The 23,549-nt window shown below is 42.5% G+C and overlaps 1 protein-coding gene across 2 annotated transcripts in view; it reads left to right on the top strand.

Moving 5' to 3' along the window:
* Positions 1 to 1,729: 1,729 nt before the first annotated feature.
* Positions 1,730 to 23,549, top strand: part of SPOCK1 (sparc/osteonectin, cwcv and kazal-like domains proteoglycan (testican) 1) — an 867,883-nt gene continuing 846,063 nt past the window's right edge. Inside the window, exons 1-2 of one of the 2 annotated variants that reach the window (XM_006899493.1) lie at positions 1,730 to 1,838; positions 2,437 to 2,616. In XM_006899493.1, the coding sequence (XP_006899555.1) occupies positions 2,437 to 2,616 (180 nt within the window). In that variant the 5' untranslated portion in view covers positions 1,730 to 1,838. Of the gene's footprint in view, positions 1,839 to 2,436; positions 2,617 to 23,549 lie in introns of those variants that run through there. The other variant, XM_006899494.1, reaches the window with a different exon arrangement.

Below are 23,549 nucleotides of genomic sequence, written 5' to 3'. Positions count from 1 at the left end.
CTGACATTAAGAAAAATTATAATCTAGCTTTCACACATTAAACTATTACTTGCCACCAAATTCTTTTCAGCACAATTTACAACTGGCCACTCACACACATCAGGGTATATTGGTTGAAAACTGGTTCCAGACCATGCTTAGACAGCACTCATTCATCCCACAAATATTTTTTGAGCACCTGCTGCATGCCAGGAGCTTGAGCTCTGGGCACTAGGGGGTGCATGCCAAACATAAACTATGTCCTCAGAGAGCTCACAGCCAAGAGATGGATGTGGAATAAATGATTTTAAATGCAGTAAATTGACAGTCAGAGAAGCATCATGTTTTCAAAGAATCTGTTATCAGGGTCAGACTTGGCAAAAATCTCTCTGAAAAAGTGAGAATGAATAAGTTGGGAGGTGAATGAATGCAGTCCTCTGGAGGTAGATGCAGCATGGCACAGGCAGTGTTAAAGCCCAGAGCTGGAGCAGCTCCGTTGTGTCTGTAACCCAGGCCTGCCTGTCCAGGAAGCCAGAAAAGGAGGAGGGAGTGATGTGAGATGGGACCAGAGTGGTAGGGAGAGGTAGCAGGCCTTGGGATGCTAGCCAAGAGATTGAGATTTTTTAAAGAAATCTACACAGAGTTTTAAGGGTGTTTGTTTGAGGGAAGGGGCTAGACTTCTTCTAAAAGCATGCTCAGGTGTTTGGGGAGAATGAGCTATCTTGCCAGGAAAGGAAAGTGGAAGGAAAACAGGTCAATGTTACTTATCCACAGGCAGGGGACTGTGTTAAGTCCCTTTCAACCTTGTTTTATCAGACATGGCTAATAAATAGGGTGGAAATAAACCAACCTTCTGTTTTTCAGTATCCTTTCTCTGAAGCCTCTTGTTATTACTGTGGAATCAAGGACGACTCATAGCCATCTGACACTTAAAAGCTCTAAACCCTGCCCTTTCCTGAGCCAATCTCACTGTCTTTCACACCTTCTCCCATTGCCATGATCATGACGGTGCCAATCCATGTTATCCAGGGTCTTGCTCTCTTGCACTGACCTTGTACCCTTCCAAGCGTGATGTCCTTCTCTAAGGACTTGTCTCTCCTGGCAAAGAGCATGTGAGTATGTGAGTGAGAGCTTCAAAATCCTTGTCTCCAAGGACTAATATGATTTCACCATTTGCAGAACAGATTTGTTTACTCTCTTGGCAGTCCATATTATGTCTTTTACCATCCTTAACCACTGGTTAGCTCTCGGAAGCATAGCAAGCAATTGAGAAGACCATGGCCTCGATCAGGAGCACCTTAGTCTCTAGACTGACACCGTTTCTCTTTAGCATTCTGAATCAATCTAGTTTGTTTTAGGGGCCATATTCCTTTCCTTAATGATTCCGATTTGGGTGACCCAACTTTTGCCAATGTCTCAACTCTGGCTGGCTTCTTTGCCTTATACCTTCAGTCTTCTCCTCTGCCTCTCCCTAGCGTGTGCCTGCGAATTAATTTCAGCTCCACATTAGGAAAACAGAAGTCTGAAGGGAAAATGGTTGTGAAGAGTCACCTCCCTGGCTGCTGCTGCGGCTGTGCCTGGGGAGACGAGGGAGCGGGCGGGGAGCGCCGCAGCGTGCGGCCGCCAGGGGGCGCCAGAGGCCTCGTCTCGGGCGCTCGAGCTCCTCCGCCCGCAGACGCCGCGCCCGAGCGAGGAGCCGGCGGAGCCAGAGCGCTGAGGGCTCACAAAGCGGCCGGACGCGCAGCGGCGGCGGCGGGTGGCAGGAGCGCAGCGGAGCGAGCCCGCCCACCCCCCTTATCGGCGGCAGCTCCACCGGAGCTCGGACAGCTCGGACGCGGGGACCAGGGCTGGCCCCTACGGTACGTCTCCAGAGCCCTGCGCCCCAACTTGGTGTAGTTGGGACCAGCTGGCGGCCGCCCGGGGGGTTGGGAGGGTCAGGGTCGGGGGGGCACCTCCGCGCGCCCCCTCTGCCGCCGCGGCCTCGGGGTGGACGAGCTGCGATCCGGGAAGCCCGGCTGCGCATCCACTCTCCCCCATTCCGGCAGAGCCGGAGCTGCTGCTCAGAGCCCGTGTTCTCCTCGCGTGCCCCGAGGCTGTGGGCACCGTCTGTGCGAGGGCGGCTCGAGGGTCCCGGGCTCCTCGTTTATGAGGAGGGGTGCGCAAGCCTGCGATTGAACGACGACGGTCTTGGGGGGCATCCGGAGAACGTGTGTGTGGGGTGTGGGGGGGCTTCTGTAGTTTGACAGCAGCCGCCTCATTAGTGACGCAGCCTCCTTATTGGGCATGGACCCCGGTTTGCGAGAGGGGTCCCCGGCGAACGCTCCGGGTGCGTGCGGGGTGCCCGGTGCCCCCTTTGGCCGGAGCCCGGCTCGGGGGCGCGGACGCGTGGGCACCGGGTGGTGAGCACCCCCCTCCCCGGGCTCACGCCTCCGCGGGCCCCCCGCCCTGTCCCCGCAGATGCCGGCAATCGCGGTGCTGGCGGTGGCGGCCGCCGCGTGGTGCGTCCTGCAGGCGGAGAGCCGGCACCTGGACGCGTTCGCGGGCGGCGCCAACCATGGCAATTTCCTGGACAATGACGAGTGGCTGAGCACCGTCTCCCAGTACGATCGGGACAAGTACTGGAACCGCTTCCGAGACGTGAGTACCGCCCCCGCGGGCCTGCAGGGCGGGGAGGCTCTCCAGGAGGGGCCCCCCCGAGCGGGCTGGGGAGGGCGACAGGGGCAGGTGTCCTGGGGCAGCGGGTCTCCCCGCTTCCCTCGCACTGCATCTTGCACAGAGAGGAACTTTAAAGAGAACTTCGAAGGCTTTGATGCTCTTGCCACTTACCTGTGGTTCAGGTGTGAATTTGTAGCTTAAGGGGAGGGAACTGCGCTAAAATACAGGTTGGAAGAAGTGTTGGGCAGCTCCCCGCCCTAGAGAGGGGCTCCCTAAGGCTTTGAGTGCTTCCTGACATTGGTGGTTGACTTTGCCAAGCCCCCCAGAGGAAACTGCCCTCAGCAGGAGTGCTTTGGACCATGCTAGCCTGTGCTGGAAGATCCCTGCTGGAGATGTTAGGTCAGGGGTGACACCATGTATTCGATGCTCTGGCTAAGAGAGGAGGCCTCTGGGATCATGGCAATGATCAGGTCAGATATTGGGGAGCATAATGGTTTGGACCCATAGTCTTTGAGGGAAGGAAATAGTATCACACAGATCTGACCTTCTGCCTTGAAAGGGAGTCTGGGTAGCAGAGGGCTGTGCCTCTGGGAGTCAGGGAAGGGAGAAGATGAGAGTGATTGCTGGTCACCCACAGGCGTTTGTATAGCATTGCCTGGTTTTGCCCCCAAACTGCCTGTTGATCCACAAACTGTGGGGCAAGAGAGACACCTGGCTCAGAGCCCTTCCAGCAGATGGCATCTGCTCTGTCCTTGTAGAAGCTGCTGCCAGTTCCTTCCCAGGGTGCCCCCAGCTGGCTGGTGCTGTGCCCTTTTTGGTAGGGGACTAGACAGGAACTTTAATGGTATTTAACCTCAGAATATGAGAGATCCACTCAGCAATGAGAATCCCTTGGCATTTTATAGAATGATTTATAGATTTTTTTAAAGAGTTCTCTTACCCCCATTCCTAATTTCCCCAGTGCTTGTATAGAGACATCTAAACACCAAATGAATCCTACATATTTTCTTACACTTTTTAACCTAAAGAGTAACTTTGCTCCCTCACTCCTCCAGGTCTCCTTTCAGAGGATCTTGGTTACCTCTTCTTTCCACATCCATTCCTTTTAGTTGATGACAGTAGATTCCTTCTCTTTAAAAGGAGAGTCCAAACACTTCAGCTAAATTCTGCAGTTGTTTGAGATCTTAATTTTGCAACAGAGATGCCCTCCCAATGGTATGAGACTCCTACCACACCTGCCCTCTTTCTCTGACATGCTGTCTTCACTGTCTTTGATCCCTGTTTTGCTCAGCGTGGCAATGTGAGGAGCCGTGCCTCGGCTGCCTTTGCGTATGCCTGAAAAAGATGCCCAACCTGTGACATTTTCTTTCAGTGACTCACATGGAGTAGAAAAAATTGTGTGTAGCTTCCTCCCTTTACTACATTTCAAATAGAGTTGAGGATTAGAGTGAGTGCTAAACACTCCTAGAAATGGATGAGTTGGCCTTTGCAGCTGCCTTGGTTCACAGGCATCTGGGAGGGAGTGAAGGCTCCTGTACCTGTTGAGTCTTTGGATTGTGGAAATGTTTGCTGCACTTCAGTGTCTATTCAAGGCTTTCTGATTTCATTGTGAGGATGACGCAGGGTAGGACAGGGTTCAACTTGATAGTTCATAGCATCACTGTGAAACATATTTGACTCACAGAACTTCTCTGTCAGAACCAATGCGTAGTTGACCCTCCAGCAGATTTTCAGAAGCAGTTAATCCTGTGGGAAGAGATTGCCTGTCTTTCTCTCACAGAGCAGCTGGTGAATTTGAACCATGTACGTTTGGATTGCCAGTGTAATTGCTTATCAACAAGGCCACCAGCAATACCATTTTGAATTCCTGTTCAGTTTTACAGTTTTCAAACATTGAGCTTTTTCCTCATTTCTCATTTTTTTGGGGGGGGAATGGAGACTTTTAAAGTCCTTGGGTTAGTGGTTCTCCAAACTTGACTCATTATTGGGTTCACTTGAGGTGCTTGTTAAATTCTAGCACCCCAGCTCCTTGCTTGGAGGGTCTCATCCCATCTAATTTGGAATGAATCCTGGGAATCTGTATTTTCAACAAATATACCAGGCCATTCTTATGATGTTTGAGGAATACAGTTTTAGGTATTATAAAAATATCTAGAATTTAATAGCTCAAAGAGAAACACTTTTTTTTTTCAAAGAGAAACACTTTTATGTTTAAATTCACTGTTTCCTGTTTCTGGAAGAATTTTAAGTGTTAAAATTCTATTTTGAGCAGCATGCATTTTATTTTGCAAATTAAAATTTAATCTAGCATATTATTATAAACATTCAAAATATTTTAAATGTCCAGATGCTTGCATTTGCTTAGCCGTTTATTTATTCCATTAACTTTCGAAGTACAGTGAAACTCACACCAGATGATCTTTTTAGGGTAAGTCCAAGAGGCTCCAGTTGGAGCATTTAGTTGGAATATCCACAAAGCATGGGTCCCCAGGGACCATGGAGATAAAGGCTGCTTCTGTAGAAACTGGCTGTTCATTGAAGAGTGAACAAAGCCCTGTCTAGTGTTGCAGTTACCTAAGCAGCCTGTTCATTTCCGCTGAGCCAGGCCTTGCTTGAGGTTTCCAAAGCCCTGGCCTCTTAACTGTTGTTTTGTTTGAAGTCACTGATAACTTTGAAAGGTTGGACCCTGAGATTACTGTTTTGATGCTTATCACTTCTTGAAAGTCACTATGAAAGAAAATTTGCCCTCCCTGCCACATAAATTTTTCTTTTTGTTCAACTTGGAGGAGAGATATTTGAAAGTGGTATTTGAACTTTGGAAAATGAAAACGGAAGGCTCTCGTTGATGGTACCCCATTGAGGGGTGGTGCTGGGTCCACTCTGAAAGCACAGTGATGTTGGGATGTGTGCTCCAGCCTCCCTGAGTGTTGTGCATGCTGCAGATGACCTGAAGACCTGCACTTTAACTTTTGAACTATGTCCAACTGTCCTAGCTTACCTTCTTTCCATAGAACCTTCAGGAGTACCTGAAGACTTGTTTCTTGAAGTGATAGATCTGGAAGAAATATTAAAACATTCAGATGATCATTCCTAAATGTACTTGTGCTGTTAGATTTGTCATAATTGTTTTATAAATACTACCACTTAGAATGTTTTAGCCAGACGGAAGGCCAGCCTTTTGGAGAAGTAAGGAGGAGATGAAGATACAGGGTTGTATCAAGGTGTATAATAATTTCCTGTCTCCAACTGCTATGTTTTAACACCTCTGTTGCTTGAAGTTAAGACAGTAAGATGCCACAACCTCTCTTCCAGCGTTTCCGGATCTGATCGGGCTTTGGTTTTCCATAGCTAGTGTTGTCAGGAGTTTTCTGTTTATTCTTTCATTCATATTACATTCGTTTCACTGATACATTTCACTGCTTATCATGCATTGGACATTGGACTCTAAAACTAAGCAAGTAAAATAAATGGGACCTCTTCTCTTGTGTAGCCACTTGTTCACAGGGTGAAATTCTTTTCTTTATTCTGCCACAGAATTCTTACTTACTCTGTTTTCCTAAATATTTTTTCTTATTAGCAAAGTAACACGTGCCGTTACAATTTTTAAAAATCACCATGTTGCTGAAATAGATTTATAGCTCACCTTTATGTTGTACTTAGTGTGGTAGACCTAGTTTAAGGTACTTTGCATGCATTATCTCATTTAATATTCATAGCAGTCTCATGAGAGAAGTACTAGAATTACTCCGGTTTACTGGAAAGTGCGGTCACTTTCCCAGCGTTAAAGAGCTAGGAAGCGGAGAACCTGGATGGCAACCAGGCAGTATGACTCTGACTTTTCATTATGTTCCATACCCAGTCAAGAGATGAGTGGATTTTTGTCATCAGTCTCCACTGTTACCACATTACAGATCTTCCCTGCTTTCTGTCTGCAGACAGTTGAAGAAGACTGAGGAGAAGCTCAGTTAGGAGACAGTGGAACGGGAAGCCAGGTGGACCCCGCTTCTTGTGGAGGTCACTCCAGGACTTACCTTCTGCTAATAACAAGCTTCTGATTTGATTAAACTAATATTGTTGCTTACAACAAACATGACATTTTCTTTCTCTTGTACACGTGAAGCTCCCCCTGACATTTAACTCTAGGCTAATTACCTTCAGCAGGCCTGAAGAATCAGAAGCATTGCCTTGGCTGGCATTTATCTTACTCCGGAGTGACCTGAGTTTGTAATTCTAATGAGACCACAAGGACCAGCCCGCTTTCTTTTCCCCCTTCTCGGGCATACTCTCTGGGATTTGGTGGTCTCTGTAGTGGATCTGGGGTGGCAGCAAGCATCTTTCTGCTCATTTGATCTCAACATCTTAGCTGTAATGCGTTTCAAGGGCAAGTGTGGATTATTGACAAAAGAGTGGCTGGCTCAGTTTGTGGCGCTGGAGATGAGAGAGGTGGGATAGCTCAGTGGATCCGTCATGAATCTGTCACCACAGAAACTGTCTGTAATTGAGAGCAGCAGGAAATAATTTTGATTAAACAGGTGCAAGGAAACTTAAATGAGTTTGTGATCATGGCTTTCTCTTTAATGAACCTACTATCTTCAATCCCCTGTAGTAGGTGACTGCTAGAAAGAATTCTTTTGCTGCGAGCTCTGGAAAGGAACAGTTTAATAAAAGTGGAAGGTCTACCTTTCTTCTCTCCTCACCCTCCGTGTTCCCTTTCCTGAAGAGCTGGTCATGTTTTAGAGGACAGTGGAGCTTCTTGTCTCAGATAAACTTCCCAGGGGTCATCTTGTCGCCTCAAACCCGTCCCTACGAATTTCAGCCGAACTGGATTTCTGAAAGGATAAACTTTCCATTAGGATATTTTGAATATGTGTCTCCGTTAAAATAATATGATATTGAAAACCAAGTAGTGGCCTGAAATGACTTAAGGGAACACATAACTTAATACTGAAATGCAGGCTAGGCAACACATTTGCCTACAAGTAGCAGTGACTGCACATAAACCATCACTTAAGCAACATAGAACACAATTTCTCTTATATTAAAGTCTGACTGGTACATGTCAACAGAGCTCTGGTGGCTTAGTGGTGAGGATTTAGGCTACAATCCATAGGTCCACAGTTCTATTCACCATCTTTTCCACGCGAGAAAGGCAGTCACCTCTTGTGCAGTTACCTGCCTTTGAAACCCCACTGGAGGGTCAGCTGTGGGTCAGTTCTGACTTGCTGGTCCACAGCAACAGTCACAGTATGAGATCTGAATAAACAGACTTCAGGGGCTCCAGCTCCTTCCGTGTTATTCCACCAGCTTGAAGAGGTGGCCCTGCACCATCGTGCTCTCCTTCCTGAAAAATAAAGGGAGTGGAGTGCAACCTGGCATTTGTATACATCACCTGTCTTTACTATTATGATGGCCATGAGAGGAAGACCCTCAATGAGATCGATTCAGTGATTTGGGCAATGGGAGTAAGTGTGTCAGAGACAATAAGGTTGGCACAAGATAGAGGAGGGTTTAGGGCTCCTGTACATAGGGTCGCTATGAGTCACAGGCGACTCGATGGCACATAACAACAACAACATTTGCTCATTAAGAGTTGCAGTGCTTTGTAGGATGGGATGAAAGTAGGCAGATGAAAAGAAGCTTGCAGCGTCTGCCCTACCCAAGCAAAGTGTCTGTAAGTTGGAAGTAATTTTGTAAAAGTAGACTGTCCTGTACATGGTAGGAGGTTTAATAACATGCCTGCTTTATATCTGTCGGTAACTCGGAGCATCCTCCCGGTGGAGACTACTAGAAATATCTCCAGTTATTGCTAAATGTCAGCTGGAGGGCAGAATTGTTTCCTGGTTGAGAACCTCTGTGCCCAAGTATTATCTAATGAAAGCCTGTCTTGGCCTGATTCTCCACACAGTGCTACTGATCTGTGTCGCCTTATGCCACTTTCAGGGAACTCTGGTGGGTTAGTGGTAAGGAACTGCACTGCCAAGCCAAAGTTACAGGGTTAGAATCCGCCAGTTGCTTCAAGAGAAAAAGATGGGCAGTCTCCTCCTGTGTGATAAATGCCCCTGAAAACCTGCAGGAGGGTCAGCTGTGAGTCGGTTCCCACTCGACAATACCTAACAAACAACAGTATCTTACTTTCATTCACCTCTAAGATGCCTTAGAGCTTCTAGCATTTGCACTGTTGTCCATCTGGGACTATAATGCTCATCCCTCTGAATTACAATTTCTTACATATCTCAAGCCTTATCTCAAGAATTCCTTCCACTACATTTTTCTTTGTAAATCCCAGCTCCCAAATCTATAGAAGTTGTGATGCAAAGCAGGAGCTGTGAAGTCAGGCAGATCTGAGCTTGAATCCTGACCTCATGCCTGTTTCACATAACTCTTGCTAGAAATAAGTAATGTCAAGTTTCCCCCTTATCCTCTTGCATGAATTGATCAGCTTGTATACTAATCCCTTAACACCATGTCTGTTCCATGAATGTAACATTTGTGGGAGGAAGGGTACTTACTGTTGTCTCCTAAAATCTTCCACCTCTTACCCCAGCCTAGGAGCTCAAGTTCTAGATATGGATGGACATGGCTGTGAGGGGTACAGTTTCTGTGGCTCCCCCAGATTGCACCATGGTGGCTCTATTCCTGATTTGTATGTTTATTTAGAGAGTTGGATCTCAGGATGTAGTCTGAATAGGCTGGAGGTAGAATGCCACCCGCAGCAGACATAATTTGGAGCCAGAGTTCGGAACTCTTATAGTGTGTCACCTCTGAACTGCCAAGACTTTCTTTGGTGATTTGAACAAAGCCATCTTTTCTGTGACCATCATGTCTGGACTGGTATCTTTACATCCATTGTGCAACCTCCGTGTCCTTTAGTTCATAATACCCCCTTCGAAGATTTGGAGTATAATTATTAGTGCAACAATTTTTTATTTTGCTTGGGATATAAAGTAATATTAGTGATGAAACATTTTGCTTGAAATTATTGGTTTCATTAAAATATTTAAAATAAGAAATAATGTAGCACTCAATATCTTTTCTTGAACACCTTAAGAATGACTCACTCACCTCTCTGCTGGTGAGGTGACCTCATTTGTTCCCTAGGAGATTCTTCAGACTTGTTCTCATACTTGATCTCATCTCCCAGATAAGATAATTAGGAAGAAAAGAAATTTCCTGGGTAAGAGATTAGATGATTTCCCCAAGGTTACAAGTATTTTTTCCACCATATTTCATCCAATATAAAATGCCACCATTTATAAGAATCACCATTTTTATGCAGTGCTAAGAAAGAAAACAAGTGTCCAGGATGAAGCGTTTAACAGATGCCTACAATAAAGCTGGCTCCAGAGAGCTACACTCTCAGTACAGAGGTAAACAAGAAATAAACCCAGCATGTAGAAAGGGTCAGCGAGGAAGCTCACATGTCTCAGTCTTGGTATTGGCAGATGAAGAGAAAAGGAGCAGTTGAAGAAGCTGTGGACACTGTCAGGTTCCCGGTTTGAATGTGTCCTATCTTTATATGCCTCCCATCACACTCATCCCTTCCCAAGCCTCACAGTTAACTTAGCTTGCTTTCAGGTCGTTTATCCTCTCTGAACACCTGACCTCATTCATTAAGTGGACATTATAATACTCTATTGGCGATGACTTCAGATTGGAAGTGACTGAGATCTAATTTAAGCAGAAAGAATATATATTCACTCATGGAGCTGAAAATTCTGTTGATAAGCCCTGACATTAGGTAAGGCTGGACTCAAGGGTTCCAGTTACATTCTTTCTGCCCAGACTCCCATCTTTGGACTTTATTATCTCTATTTTACCTTTACTTTCTGGATGATTAGGTCCATATTGCAGTATCATTGAGTGGCTTTTCCACAAGCTAGACTGTGAGATCTGCACATTGTATGTTTTTAATGAATCTTCCTTTAAACCTGATGTCATGTTCTTTCTCATATAGCTTCTTGGAGTTTTTGTTCAGCGTACATACAGATTGAATGATTGCGGTCTGTTAGTTTGTCATTCTGTGGTGGCTTGTGTGTTACTTTGATGCCAGAAGCTATTTTACAGATATTTCATATACTTGCAGAGCCATCCATAATGGATAGGTTTCCGTGAAGTTTCTAGAAAAAGATAGACTAGGAAGAAGGTTCTGAGAATCTGCTTCTAAAAAAGTATTGGCTAGTAAAAATCTTATGAACATAACATTGTTGGATAGAATATCGCAAGATGAGCCCCACAGGTTGGAAGGTACTAAAAATTTGTCGGGGTAGAATTTTCCTGTCAAAGTAGAGTCAATCTTAATTGCATGAATGGAGGTAAGCTTTTGGGACCTTTCACTGATTAATGTGGAATGATTCAAATGAGAAGAAAACAGCTATAAGCATTCATTAATAATTGGAACATAGAAAGTGCTAAGCACAAATCTGGGAAACTGGAAGTTGCCAACAGTTGGATGCATAAAATTCAGTACCCTAGGCATGTGCTGGAATTGGTGCTTTCCAATCAGATAATCATATGGTCTGTTATATAGGGTATGACATATTGAACAGGAATGAGTTGCATTCATTGTCCAAACAAACAAATAACCTTGCAATATAAAAATTGAAATATAACCATGTTAGTAATAGGATAATATCCAGGGCACACAGTTTGAATCCACGGGAGGAAGACGGGCCACCTACTCCTTTGCAATTTACTGCTTTTGAAGACATTGGAGAGTCAGCTATGAGTTGGTTCTAACTTGACAGTACACAACAACTAAGGAATATTTTTTAGTAACAACTATTACTCAAATTTCCAAACCAACCAGAAATAGCAAAGATGAGTATTTTTAGCAGTTTCTCTAGTTAAACATTGACTAAACATGCACTCAGTATATATTAATAAATTACTGGTGACTGGACTATGCAAGTTGGAAACAAACATGGATCCAATAAAAGTTCGAAAATATAGCTTTGGTGATAGAAACAATGTAGAAGTTCTTATGATTGAATTTTGCAAGACCAGTAATTTATTTATTGAAAATATCATTTTCCAAAACATAAACCTTGGTTATAAATACAGACATTGCTGGATAAAATAAACACGAGTCAAAAAAAACCCCACAAACAAAAAAAATAGGAGTCAAATTAACTACACCTATGGAAAGAGATGATAGTTGTGGTGGTGGTGGTGTTGTTATTGTTAGATGCCTATGACTCAGTGCAACCTTAACAATAACAACACCACCACCACCACCACCACAACTACCATAGATTAGAAGCATGCATCTCAAAGCTTAATATTATCAAAACAAGGCCAAGGCAAAATGTGGAGCAGATCTTTGCATGCTCATATGTAAGTTTAGGTTGAAACAGAAGAAAATAAAAATTAGCCCATACAAGCCCAAGTATGCAACTGGAGTACACCCTGCCTGAATCTAGAGACTACTCAAGAATATGTTTGATGCATTAAATACTGACCAAATGCCACATGCATTGTGGATGGCATCAAGAGCGTCATATATGAAGAAAGCAAAAGGTCCTTAAAAAAGAAAGGAAAAAAACTTAAACCAAAATGAATATCAGAAGAGACTCCGAAACATGCTCATGAGTGTATAGTAGCAAACTTAAAATTTAAAAAGTAAATAACAGAGCTGAGCAGGAGACTTTAAAGGGTAGCTCAAGTAGACAAAAATACTATAATGACATGTACAGAAATCTCGAGTTAGGAAACCAGAAAAGGATATTTTTTTCCAATTATTTCCCCCCCTTTTTTCCAAGCTGAAAGAACTAAAGAAATATGAACCTTGAGTTGCAACATTGAAAGAGTCTATGAGCAAAATATTGAGTGATGTAGGAAACATCAAGGTAAAATTGAAATGATACACAGAGTCATTCTACCAGAAAGAATTGTTTGACATTCAGTCGTTTCAGGAGGTAGTCAAGAATCTATGATATTGAAGGAAGAGATCCAAGCTGAAATCCAGGCTGCACCAAAGATTTTGACAAAACAGAACAAGTCTCCAGGAATTCATAGAAAACCAATCGAAATGTTTCAACAAAGAGGCAGAACACTGGAAACCCTCACTTGTCTAGGCCAAGAAATTTGGAAAATCACTTCCTGGCCAACTAGCTGTAAGAGATCATATAGGATTATTGAACAATGACATTACTATTGCACAGAAGTAAAATTTTAAGAAAGACAACTAAAAAGTGATTACATGTGTAAGGCAACATGGAACTGTCAGAAATTTAAGGCAGATTCAGAAGAATATGAAGAACAAAGGCTATCATTGCTGATCTCAGATGATAAGAGATATGTCTTGAGTGAAAGTAGAGAATATCAGAAAGTTCCGTATTTATTCCCATATGATACGATCCAACAGAGTGTGGAAATTGTCAAACAGTATCACTGATAATAACACACATGCAAAATCCTGCTGAAGATTATCCAAAACCAGCTGGAATAATGCATCAGCAGAGAATTACCAGAAATACAAAGCTGAGTTTAGAAGAGTCTGTGGCACTAGGGACGTCACGGCCAAGGGCAGATGGATCTTGGCTGAAAGCAGAGAATACCAGAGCAACGCTTGTCTGTGTTTCATTGACTATGCAAAGGCATTTTACTGCATGAATCATAATATATTGTGAGTACCCTTGAGAAGAATGGGAATCCCAGACCCCTTGATAGTGTTCATCTGAAATTTATACTTGGATCAGGAGGCAGTCCTCAGAACAGAGCAAGAAAATGCTGCATGGTTCAAAAGCAGGAAAGGAAGCATAAGGGATGTGTTCTGTCTCCATACCTTTTCAATCTATATGTGGAACAGATCATTCAGGAGGCTAGGCTATATGAGGAAGAATGTCACATCAGAATTGGAGGAAGACCCATCAACAGCATGCGTCATGCAGATGACACAAACTTGTTTGCTGAGACTGAAGAAGACCTGAAGCATTTGCTGCAGAAGATCAAAGATTGCCGTCCATTTCCAATATGGATTGAAGTTCAATATCAAGAAAACAAAGATTCTCACCATTGGGTCAATTGGCAGCATCATGACAGATGGAGAAGAGATTGAAATTCTTAACAATTAGAGCTGCTTGGTTCCACAATGAACACTTTTGGCACTAGCAGTCAGGAAATCAAAGACAAATTATATTGGGAAAATCTGCTGTCAGGGACTTCTCCAGAGTGCTGAAGAGCAAGGATGTCAGTCTGGAGACTAAGGTATACCTATGGTCTTCAGATTACTTGCTAGACATCAGAGAGCTGGACAGTGACTAAGGATGACAGAAGAAGAATCAATGCTTTTGGGTTGTGGTGCTGGAGAAGAGTCTTGAACATACCATGGACAGCCAAGAAAACAAACAGGTCTGTCATGGAGAGAGCAAAACCAAGTTTCTCCTTGGAGGCAAAGATTTTGAAACTCTGTCTCACATACTTTGGGCACATTGCCTAGAGGCACCAGTACTTGGAGAAGGACATCATGCTTGGAAGGGTGGAAAGAGGGCCAGGAGAGGGAGACCATGGATGAGATGGATTGACACAGTGATTGGAGTAATGGGGTAGGTGTGTCAGAGACAGTGAGATTGGCTCTGGATAGAGCAGGGTTCTGAGTTATTGTGCATAGGATTGCTATGAGTCACAAGTGACTTGATAGCACATAACCACAACACTGAGCTTTCAGAGGCATTCAATTGTGTCGACATATTGTGAGGAATGGACATTTAATTGTATTTATATGGTAACTGTATAAAGACCAAGAGGTGAGCGCCCTTTAAAATTAGGAAAAGTGAGAGTTAAAATACAACAGTTTTCTGGATCTCTGTCCCTTGTGATTTTTTTGCAGGCCTAGATCAGTGGTTTCCAGAAGATACCCCCAAGAGGATATTTGACAATATCTGGAGACATTTTAGTTTGCTGCCATCGATTAGGGGGAGGGTGTTATTGTAACTGGTTTTAGTGGGTGGAAGCCAAGGATACTGCTAACCATTCTCCAATGAAGAGGAAAGATCCCTACAGCAAAGAATTATCTGCCCCAGAATGTCAGTAGTGCCAGGTTGAGAAACTCTAGCCTAGAGATACAGTTTATTACTCCTTTTTAATGTGAGGGTTATTCCAGTTGAATAAAGTTCAGAAGGGAAGGCATAGAGCTAGCTATTCTTTTCCTTGTTCATTTAATAAGTAAATGTGCCAAGTACTGTGCTAGATTATGGGAATAACTTAAAGCACTCAAAACTCCTGCCTGCATGAAGCTTACATTGTCGTGCACAGAGTTCCTTTTGTTTGACATATTTGACTTTCTCAGAGCCAAAGAAAAGGAGGACTAGTAGAACACGTAAAATACTTTTATATTCTGAGGAAATTTGATGGGTTATTTCAGCCAATCAGGTATAATAAAGATAATACCGTCTTTATTATTTTTGCAAAGATAAATGACTCTAGAGAGTTTTTGTGTGAGATGTTATATATTTACCTACAAGTCACAGTAAATTGGCTTCACAGTGAATCAGAGAGGCTGTTTGATTTTGTTACCCGGAGTTGAAAAAAATGCAGCCTGAAAATAATTCTGTTCCCCAAAAGGACTGACAGTCTGCAGATGGATGGGCTGGTTACTCTCTCCTGAATCTTCTTTCGGGGCACATCTCAGGTAGTATCTATTACTTCCAACAAGATGATCCTTATTCACAGCTCACTTCTTTTTCATATTCTGAACAGCAAATTTTAACAACCTGCTCTTCTGAATTCTGTCACTACGACAGTTGATAGCACACAGCTCAGTATTGGGGAACATATTTCTTAGAGTGGATTCTTGCTTCACTTGTTGGAGGTTACCTGTATTGTGAGTTCCTGCATTTTAGGACCTTGGCTCATATATTCTGGCCTCTTGAGGACTGCCTGGATGTCACACTTGTACATACGGATTGTTGAGATGGAAGGGTTTCTCTTTGTTGGGTGTAATTGTAGCTCTCTTCCTGGAGAGGAAGGAAGATACAGTCAATAACAAAGTTATCAAGGCCGCTCAGCCTCTCAGAAGAAGTCCTTTCAGATTTTTACTTCTGGTTCAAGTAGTCTAAGAGAATTTACACGAAGTCTATATGATAGTAGAGATGTGAATATTTATACACTTCAACCCTTTGATAGGAATTATGTGCTGTTTCATGTGACTATACTTTGGACATGCTACAAGGCAGGATCAGTCCTTGGAGAGGGACACTGTGCTTGGGAGGGTGGAGGGATAGTGCAGGAGAGGAAGATCCTCGATGAGATGGATTGATTCAGTGATTGGGGTAATGGGGATGGGAGTGTCAGAGGCAATAATATTGGCACAGGGTAGAGCAGGTTTTAGGGCTGTTGTGCATAGGGTTGTTATGAGTAGCAGGCAACTCAACAGCACATAACAACAACAACGACAACAACAACAACAACAACTCATGTGGCCTATCCTGTGACTGACAGAAAGAGTTCCTTGAGCACCTTTCATGGTATACCTGTATGACTGTACTTTTTTTTTTCTCTTTTATTGTACATTCTTCCCCAAACCCCAGCACCTACTCTACTTGTATCTATTACAGGTTTCTATCTCTTCCACAGTTGATCCTACTCCTGAGGAAGACTGGATGTTTTGGACATGGGCAAAGGTCAAATTTTGGTTCCCGTGGATTTGATTTGATTTTCCTCAACTTCAGCTTGAACTTGCATATGAGTAGTTGGTGTTCTTTACCACAGTCAGCAGCTGGCCTGATTTTCACTGCTGATATTGAGCTTCTCCACCGAGTCTTTCCACAAATGTAATCTATTTGATTCCTATGCGCATACCATCAGGCGAAATCCATGTGTATAGCCTGCGTTTATGTTTCTTATGAGAATATATATAGTGAACGGAATGGTGTAGGGAGAAAATTGTGCAATAATCTGAATGAAAATCCAATGTTTCTGTAAACTATTATAAAAATCATAGTTTAAAAAAAGATAAATTATCAAGCAATATCATTCATCCCACATACAACTAAAATTTTGCTGTAGATAATTAAAAAATCGTTGTATTGGTACATCATCAGAGAACTTCTAGAAAATCAAGTCAGCTTCAAAAGAAGATGTGACACAAGACATATCATTGCAAAAGTTAGATTGATCTTAGATGAAAGAGTATAAGAGAAAAATGCTTGCCTGTGTTTCATTGACTCTGCAAAGGTATTTTTATAGATAACGTTAATAAGAATAGGAATTCTAGAACATAGAATTTTGCTTATGTAGAAATTGTATACAGGCTAAAATACGGTTATTTAAACAGAATAAAGGAATAGTGCTTGTTTTAGAATCAAGAATGGTGTGGGTCAGTGTTGTATTCTCTCACTATACACTGTATGCTGAACAAAAAATCTTGAGGAGCTGAACTGTATGAAGAAGAATGTGGAAACAGGATTGGAGGAAGCCCAGATAATGACTTGACGTGTTCAGATGACAAAAACTTGTTGAAAGAGAAGAAAACTTGGAACACTTAATGATGAAGCTCTAAGACTTTAGCCATCACTGTAGATTATGCTTCAACATAAAAGAAACAAACCCCCTCCCAAATGGACCAATAAACAACTTCATGATAAATACATAAATTTCTGAAGTTGCCAAAGATTTAATTTTACTTACATCTACAATTAAAACAGCAGTCATGAAATCAGTTCATATATTGTACTTGTGTGTTAAAAAGCAAAGATATCTCTCCTGGGTCAGTGATTGCCTGACCCATGTCATGCTATTTTAAATTTCCTCATATGCTTACAATGTCTGCTGCAGAAGATCAACATCTATAGCTTTCAATATAGATCACATCTTAACATCAAGAAAACAAATCCTCACCACATGGCAAATAGAGAACATCTTGATAGATGCAGAGAAGATTGAAATTGTCATCTTACTTGGATCCACAATAAACACTCTTGGCACCAGCAGTCACGATATCAAAAGGTGTGTTACACTGGGGAAATATGCTGCCAAGGACCTCTCCAAGGTGTTGAGGAGCAACAACATCAGTTTAAAGACTAAGGTACACCTAATCCAACTCATGGTCTTTCCAGTTACTTTCTATGCGTATGAAAGTTGGACAACTAATTAGAGTGATAGAAGGATCATCAATACTTTTGAGCTGTCTTATTGGGACCAGATACCATTGACTGCCAAAAAAACCCCACAACAAACTCTGCCCTCCCCAATATAACAAAAACCAAAACTCACACAAACAAATACATCTTTGAGAAAGTACAATCATGGCAAAGATGGTGAAACTTCATCTCATATAATACTGTTGTTAGGAGATGCCAGTCCTTGGAAAAAGATATCATGTTTGGAAAGGTGGAGGGTCTGCAAAAGAGGGGGAGACCCTTAACAAGATAATTGGCAAAGTCACTGTAACAGTGGGGTCAAATATCATGGAGATGATGAGGATGGCACAGCATAGGGCGCGCTTCAGATCCGTTGTTCGTAGAGTCACTGTGAGTCCTAGTCAGTGTGATGTCATCATGCATATGAAAGCTTGACAGTGAGTAAGGAAGGCCAAAGAAGAATTGTAGCATTTGAATTGTGGGGTTGCTGAAGAATGTTGCATAGATCATGGACTGCTACAAGAACAAACAAATCTGTCTGAAAGAAATACAACCTAAACAGTCCATCTAAGGGAAAATGACTAGATTGTGTCTCGTGTACTTTGGACAATTGAACGAGGACAATTTCCTGGGGAAGGTCGCTGTGCTTGGTGAAGTAGAGGGTCAGGAATTAAAAAAAAAAATCATAAAGACGTCCAATGAGTCTGAACAGTGACTGCAACAGTGGGTTAAGAATAACTCAGATTATAAGGATGAGGGAAGAGTAGGCAGTGTTTTGTTCTGTTGTACATAAGGCTGCTGTTTGTTGGAGCCAGTTCAACAGTATCTAACACCAATAGCAACAGCAACCAGTGATGCATTCTGTGTTAAAAGAAGAATGAAAGCAAGTGAGAGTCACTTTCCTTCCATGAATTTGGCTAAATAAAATTTAGAGTTTGGGAGAGAATAGGTTGTTATAAATACCTGTATGTTAGATGCCAGTAGAAATTCAAGTGTAAATCTTTGCCTCTGTAGGAACTGTTGTTCTACGTAGTTGGACAGGCAGCAGTAATTCAGAGTGATGTGAGTTAACCTGCAGAAGCACAGGATGCCTTGGGAGCCTTGGTGAAGGCCATTGAACCCTAGGGAGATGGTCAGGGAGAAGGACACCTGCTCCGAATCATCACACACATTGTAGAGAGCACTAGATAGAGGAGGCAAGGAAATATGCTGTGAGCAAAAGCCTTTCTGCAGGAGAAGCTGTCACCCACAGAAATCATAGGGCTTCACAGAGCAAGGTTTGATTTAAATATAGATTCACAGATGCCTAGTCTAACTCCAAAAGGAATTGAGAGGAACATAGGCTTCTATCTTACAAAGAATGTTAGAGAAGACACAATGTATAAACCACAGATTAGGGGTAGTTCAAGTCATCTTTCCCCAAAATAACTTCTTCCTGCTCAATTGTCCTGGATTTAGCTCTCAAAAGCTGCATCCTTTTTCTCCTTCTGGTTTCTGTAGGTGCTCAGGAGCCTCTCACATGATTATCCTATAAATTGATACTGAATACCCAGCTTAAGAAGCTTTCTTCTCCCTGTCTTTATTTTGCCTTTACCTCCTCTGCATTGAATGAGCACCTAATGTTGTTTAGGTACTGTCCCTCACACCTGGCTTCAAAGGTTCTTTCCTGTCCCCTGGACTACCAGGCTGGAAATAAAGACTAATTTTTCTTTAGAGGACTTCCCTCTAAGTTATGTCCCTGTTAGACTCATGTTGTCTTAGTGTGTGACTTAAAGCCAAGAAAACAAACAAGTCAATCTTGGTGAGGGTGAAACCAAGTTTCTCCTTGGAGTCTAGGAGTTTGAAGCTCTGCCTCACATGTTTTGGGTACATAGTCAGGAGGGACTGATCTTTGAAGAAGGACATTATGCTCCGAAGGATGGAGGGACAGTAGAGGAGAAGAAGACCTTGGGTGAGATGGATTGATACACAACTGAGGTAATGGGGATAGGTGTGTCAGGGTCAGTGAGACTGGCTCAAGGCAGGGCAGGCTTCACAGCTGTTGTACTTAGGGTTGCTATGATTCACAGGTGACTCGACAGCACATAACAACAAAAACTAGGCAGATGGAGCCTAGAGGTATTATGAGGACCAGTCATGAATCAGAGGTACTGGGAAAGTACATTTTTGTGCTTGCTTGGTGGATGTTATGCCTTGGGCCCACTGATGGGCATTTTAGTAGGATATTTCTATAGGGAAATGCTGCTGCTAGTAGGGCCATTTTTCTCCTTGAGTAGGGCTCATTATTTTACTCAGAATCTTCTGGATATAGTGTTCTTTCATAGGTTTGATATAAAGAGATATTTTAAGCAAAAGAGGAGGGGTTAGTTATTCTTGAACAAATGGGGTGAGAAGAAGACATTTCTGTGTCAGATGACTTAGAGCACCCATTATATTGCGTTGTTCATGGATGGACTAATTGATAGATTCATTCTTTCACTTAATGAACTTTGAGTACATACCATGTGTGAGTAGCTATTCAGGTATGGGGGATACAGTAGTGAACAAAGAAGATAATGCGGCTTCTATAATGGAATTTACATAGTGAGAGAGGTATGACACACAAATTTAAAATGAATTTCTGGTTTTGGTAAGTCTGTACAAGCGCGAGGGCAGGGTAAAGAAGCAGAGAGTGATGGAGATAAGGTGGGAGCACCATCTCTCCATGAGGACTTTGACATCTGAGAGCAGATCCCAGTGAAGTGTAGAACTGAGACATGCAGTGTCCTGGGGGAAACTCTTTCCATGCTAAAGGAAGAGTAAATGCTTAGGGTCTGGAGGAGACAGGATCTTTTCGTGCCTGGAAAAAGGCAGGTCTAACCAGAGCAAAGGCAAGAGCAGATGAAGTTCAAGGAGTAGACATGCATTGGACTATACAGGTCTTATTTCAAGAATGAGTGAATAACTTAGGCCATGCAGCTTCTAAAAGGCACAAATAGGAGCTTATTGTTGGTCTTGGTGTGTTTGACTTGGCATCATTTTGTTGCCCCTCCCTTCACAATTTTTTTTTACAGAAAAATGATGCATCAAGTTTCAGAGAGAGAAGCTAGACTCTGCCTCTTTTTTATCAGCTCTACTGTCATCTGGTGCATTCAAACTGTGTGCCTTTGTATAGTTCCTTACCACTAAGCCACCAGGGCTACCTCTTCAGGGTATATTGTCTAAATAACAACCAAACCTTAACCCACTTGTCTTGTTATTTTCAGACATTCTAGTCTTCTCTCTCTCCCTGTAGGTCTACTTTCTCTATGCAGATAAAATAATAACAATAGAACTGGAAGAAGTAAGACCATATAAAAGAATTAATACCATAATTGGTCCTACTGGTTGGAATTGTTTGTCTTGGGGAAATATTGAGAATTATTTCAGTGATACAAATGTGTGTGTGTGTGTGTGTGTGTGTGTGTGTGTGTGTGTTATGGAGAACAAAAGTGAACAGCTGTAGTTTTCTGAGACCAGCCATCAACACATGTCCCTGTTTACTAAACATCCATGGGCAACTAGCTTATTGGGGAATTTCAATTTGAGAAATAAATCAGACTATTTTTGTTTATTTTTAATTGCAACTTTCTCTTAATAGCATCTTGGACAGACTCCATCTTTTTCTACCATTTTTAGTTTTAGTACTAACTTCAGTTTTTTTAAACCTTGTATCTAATAATCATATTTGAGTCTGCTTTTTCCTTTGCATAGCTAAGACTTGCGGCTTGAGGAACGTAGTGTGGTGATGATTGTATAACTGATTATTTAACCCTTTTCTTCCTAAGGTTGGTGTCAAGGTGTACCCTGTAGAGGACCAGATCAGGGAACTTGCTTCTTACATAATCCCTTCATGCTGTAGTCTGGCTCTAGGTCAACTTCTGTCATATCTGCCTTTTGTCAGTTGAGATGGACGAGATTATGCTGCACAAATAAACAAATCTCAAAAAAGTTAAAACAATAAAAATGTCTTTCTTCGTAACTCTCTACACCTTCCAGGTGTTGGTGGGCACCTTGTTCTGTACTTTGTAGCTCAGCAGGCTGATGAAGACTTCTCTTCCCTCCTTACCCGCGGTGGAGGAGTGTGCCGCAGAGCCTTGCATCAGTGCAGCTTTTTTTTTTTAATTATTGGAGTAATTAATTTTTTTATTTTAATAGTTTTAATGAACATTTACAGAGATTTTGATTCCCATTCATTCATTACTGCACTTCTCTCCCCACCCAGCCCTACCCCCTCCTCCACTTCGCTCCTCTCTTTGAAAAGTAAAAGAAACACTCCATCCCTGGTACACAATCCCTCCGCACCCCTCCCACCGCCCCAAGTACATTCCGCTATGCAGTCTTTATTGTGGACTCTTGTGATAACCATATATTTTGTGTGATAATTCATCCATTTTTTTTAAAAAAACCTATTATTTTGGTGAAAGTTTCTAGAAAGGGTGGGTTTTCATTCATTCCTTGTTACCCATTTTCCTCCCTCCTCCTCACTTAGTTCACAGTGTCTAATCACCCAGTCCTTTCAGACCATCCATTTTTTTGGACAAAGGAAGTCCCATGGCCAGTCTGTACACCTGTGAGGCAGTTAAGAGTAATCTTACTATGTACTGGGGAGGAGAAGTTGGACATTATTTGTTAACAGTATTCTCTCTTGGAGGGTAAGGCTCCTTTCCCCGGGTAGTTGGTTTCCATGGAGGGTTGCATACAAAGTGTCTCCAGTTGAGCTACCTCCTATGATGCTCTTTTGTTCCCTAAACTCTTACATATTAGCTCTTCTAAACAGGAGTTGGCAGAGGTTTCCCCAGTATCTTTCTTTCTCAGTTTGGGCAGTCTCCTTAATTTCTCTTCTTTCTGTTCAGTTAGTTACAGAGCAGGTGCCTTAACACTGCCAATTGAGGAAGCAAATCTCCTCTCTGCAGATACTCCCAGGTTTCCAAGCGTTTCTTAATTGCACTCGAGAGCGGAAATCCACCCTGTGGGAGAACATGGTGAGCACTGAACACCCCTGAAGGCTAGATTTCCTTTCTGTGGTTCTCTTATCATGCAGATTGAGAGAATGGGGGAGGGTAAGACTGTTTATTCAATTTCTGGGAGATTATTTTTTGTTGTTGTTGAATATATAGGAATTTGGCACCAAAGCTTTGTCCTTAGTCAAATTTTGGAGACAACATAAAAGTGTCACTGAAACAACACCGTTCTGGCACAAGGAGCCTAGTCTTCCACTTGGCAGCTTAGCATTCTACTGACAAATCTGAAACTCAGACTTACAGCCTTCAGGTTGGTTTTGACTCACATCTGCTCCCTGTTGGTTTTCTAAGGTTGTAAATCACGAAGGGAGGAGGCTGATCACCTTCATCTCAATGAGGCGCAAGTGGATTAGAGCTGCCAGACACACAGCCTTTGAGTTGTTTGCACAACTGCATATGGACTGCACCACCAGGGCTCTCTTTTTGAAGAGGAAATAATACAGACTTGAAAAGTCTTTAGATGTGCAATACAAAATAGAGCAATACAAAATTTTGCTGAATGAACATTTCCCTTTCTGTTCACGTTTATAAGGAATGCAGACAAAGCTTGTTTTAAATTCTCAAAACAAGCATTTTATTGGACCATCTTATGTTGTATCTTATTAAAATTTTTTAAAATTGTGATTGGAATAGAATTTTAGAAAGCACATTGGTTTTCCATACTATAGTTCATAAACATTTTGTATTGTATCATTGATTGCAATCTCTCCCCACAAAGTAACAGTAATCTTCTCCCTTCCTAACGACGTTTCCCACTTCCAATCCCTCTTTACTATTCTTTCCTACCTTCTAGGGT

This window comes from Elephantulus edwardii, unplaced genomic scaffold (genome assembly GCF_000299155.1).
Source record: "Elephantulus edwardii isolate Elephantulus edwardi_28Jun2011 unplaced genomic scaffold, EleEdw1.0 scaffold00259, whole genome shotgun sequence".
Classification (NCBI taxonomy): Eukaryota; Metazoa; Chordata; class Mammalia; order Macroscelidea; family Macroscelididae; genus Elephantulus; species Elephantulus edwardii.
Note: the sequence above shows the minus strand (reverse complement) of the source record. Positions and strands in the feature narration are given on the sequence as shown.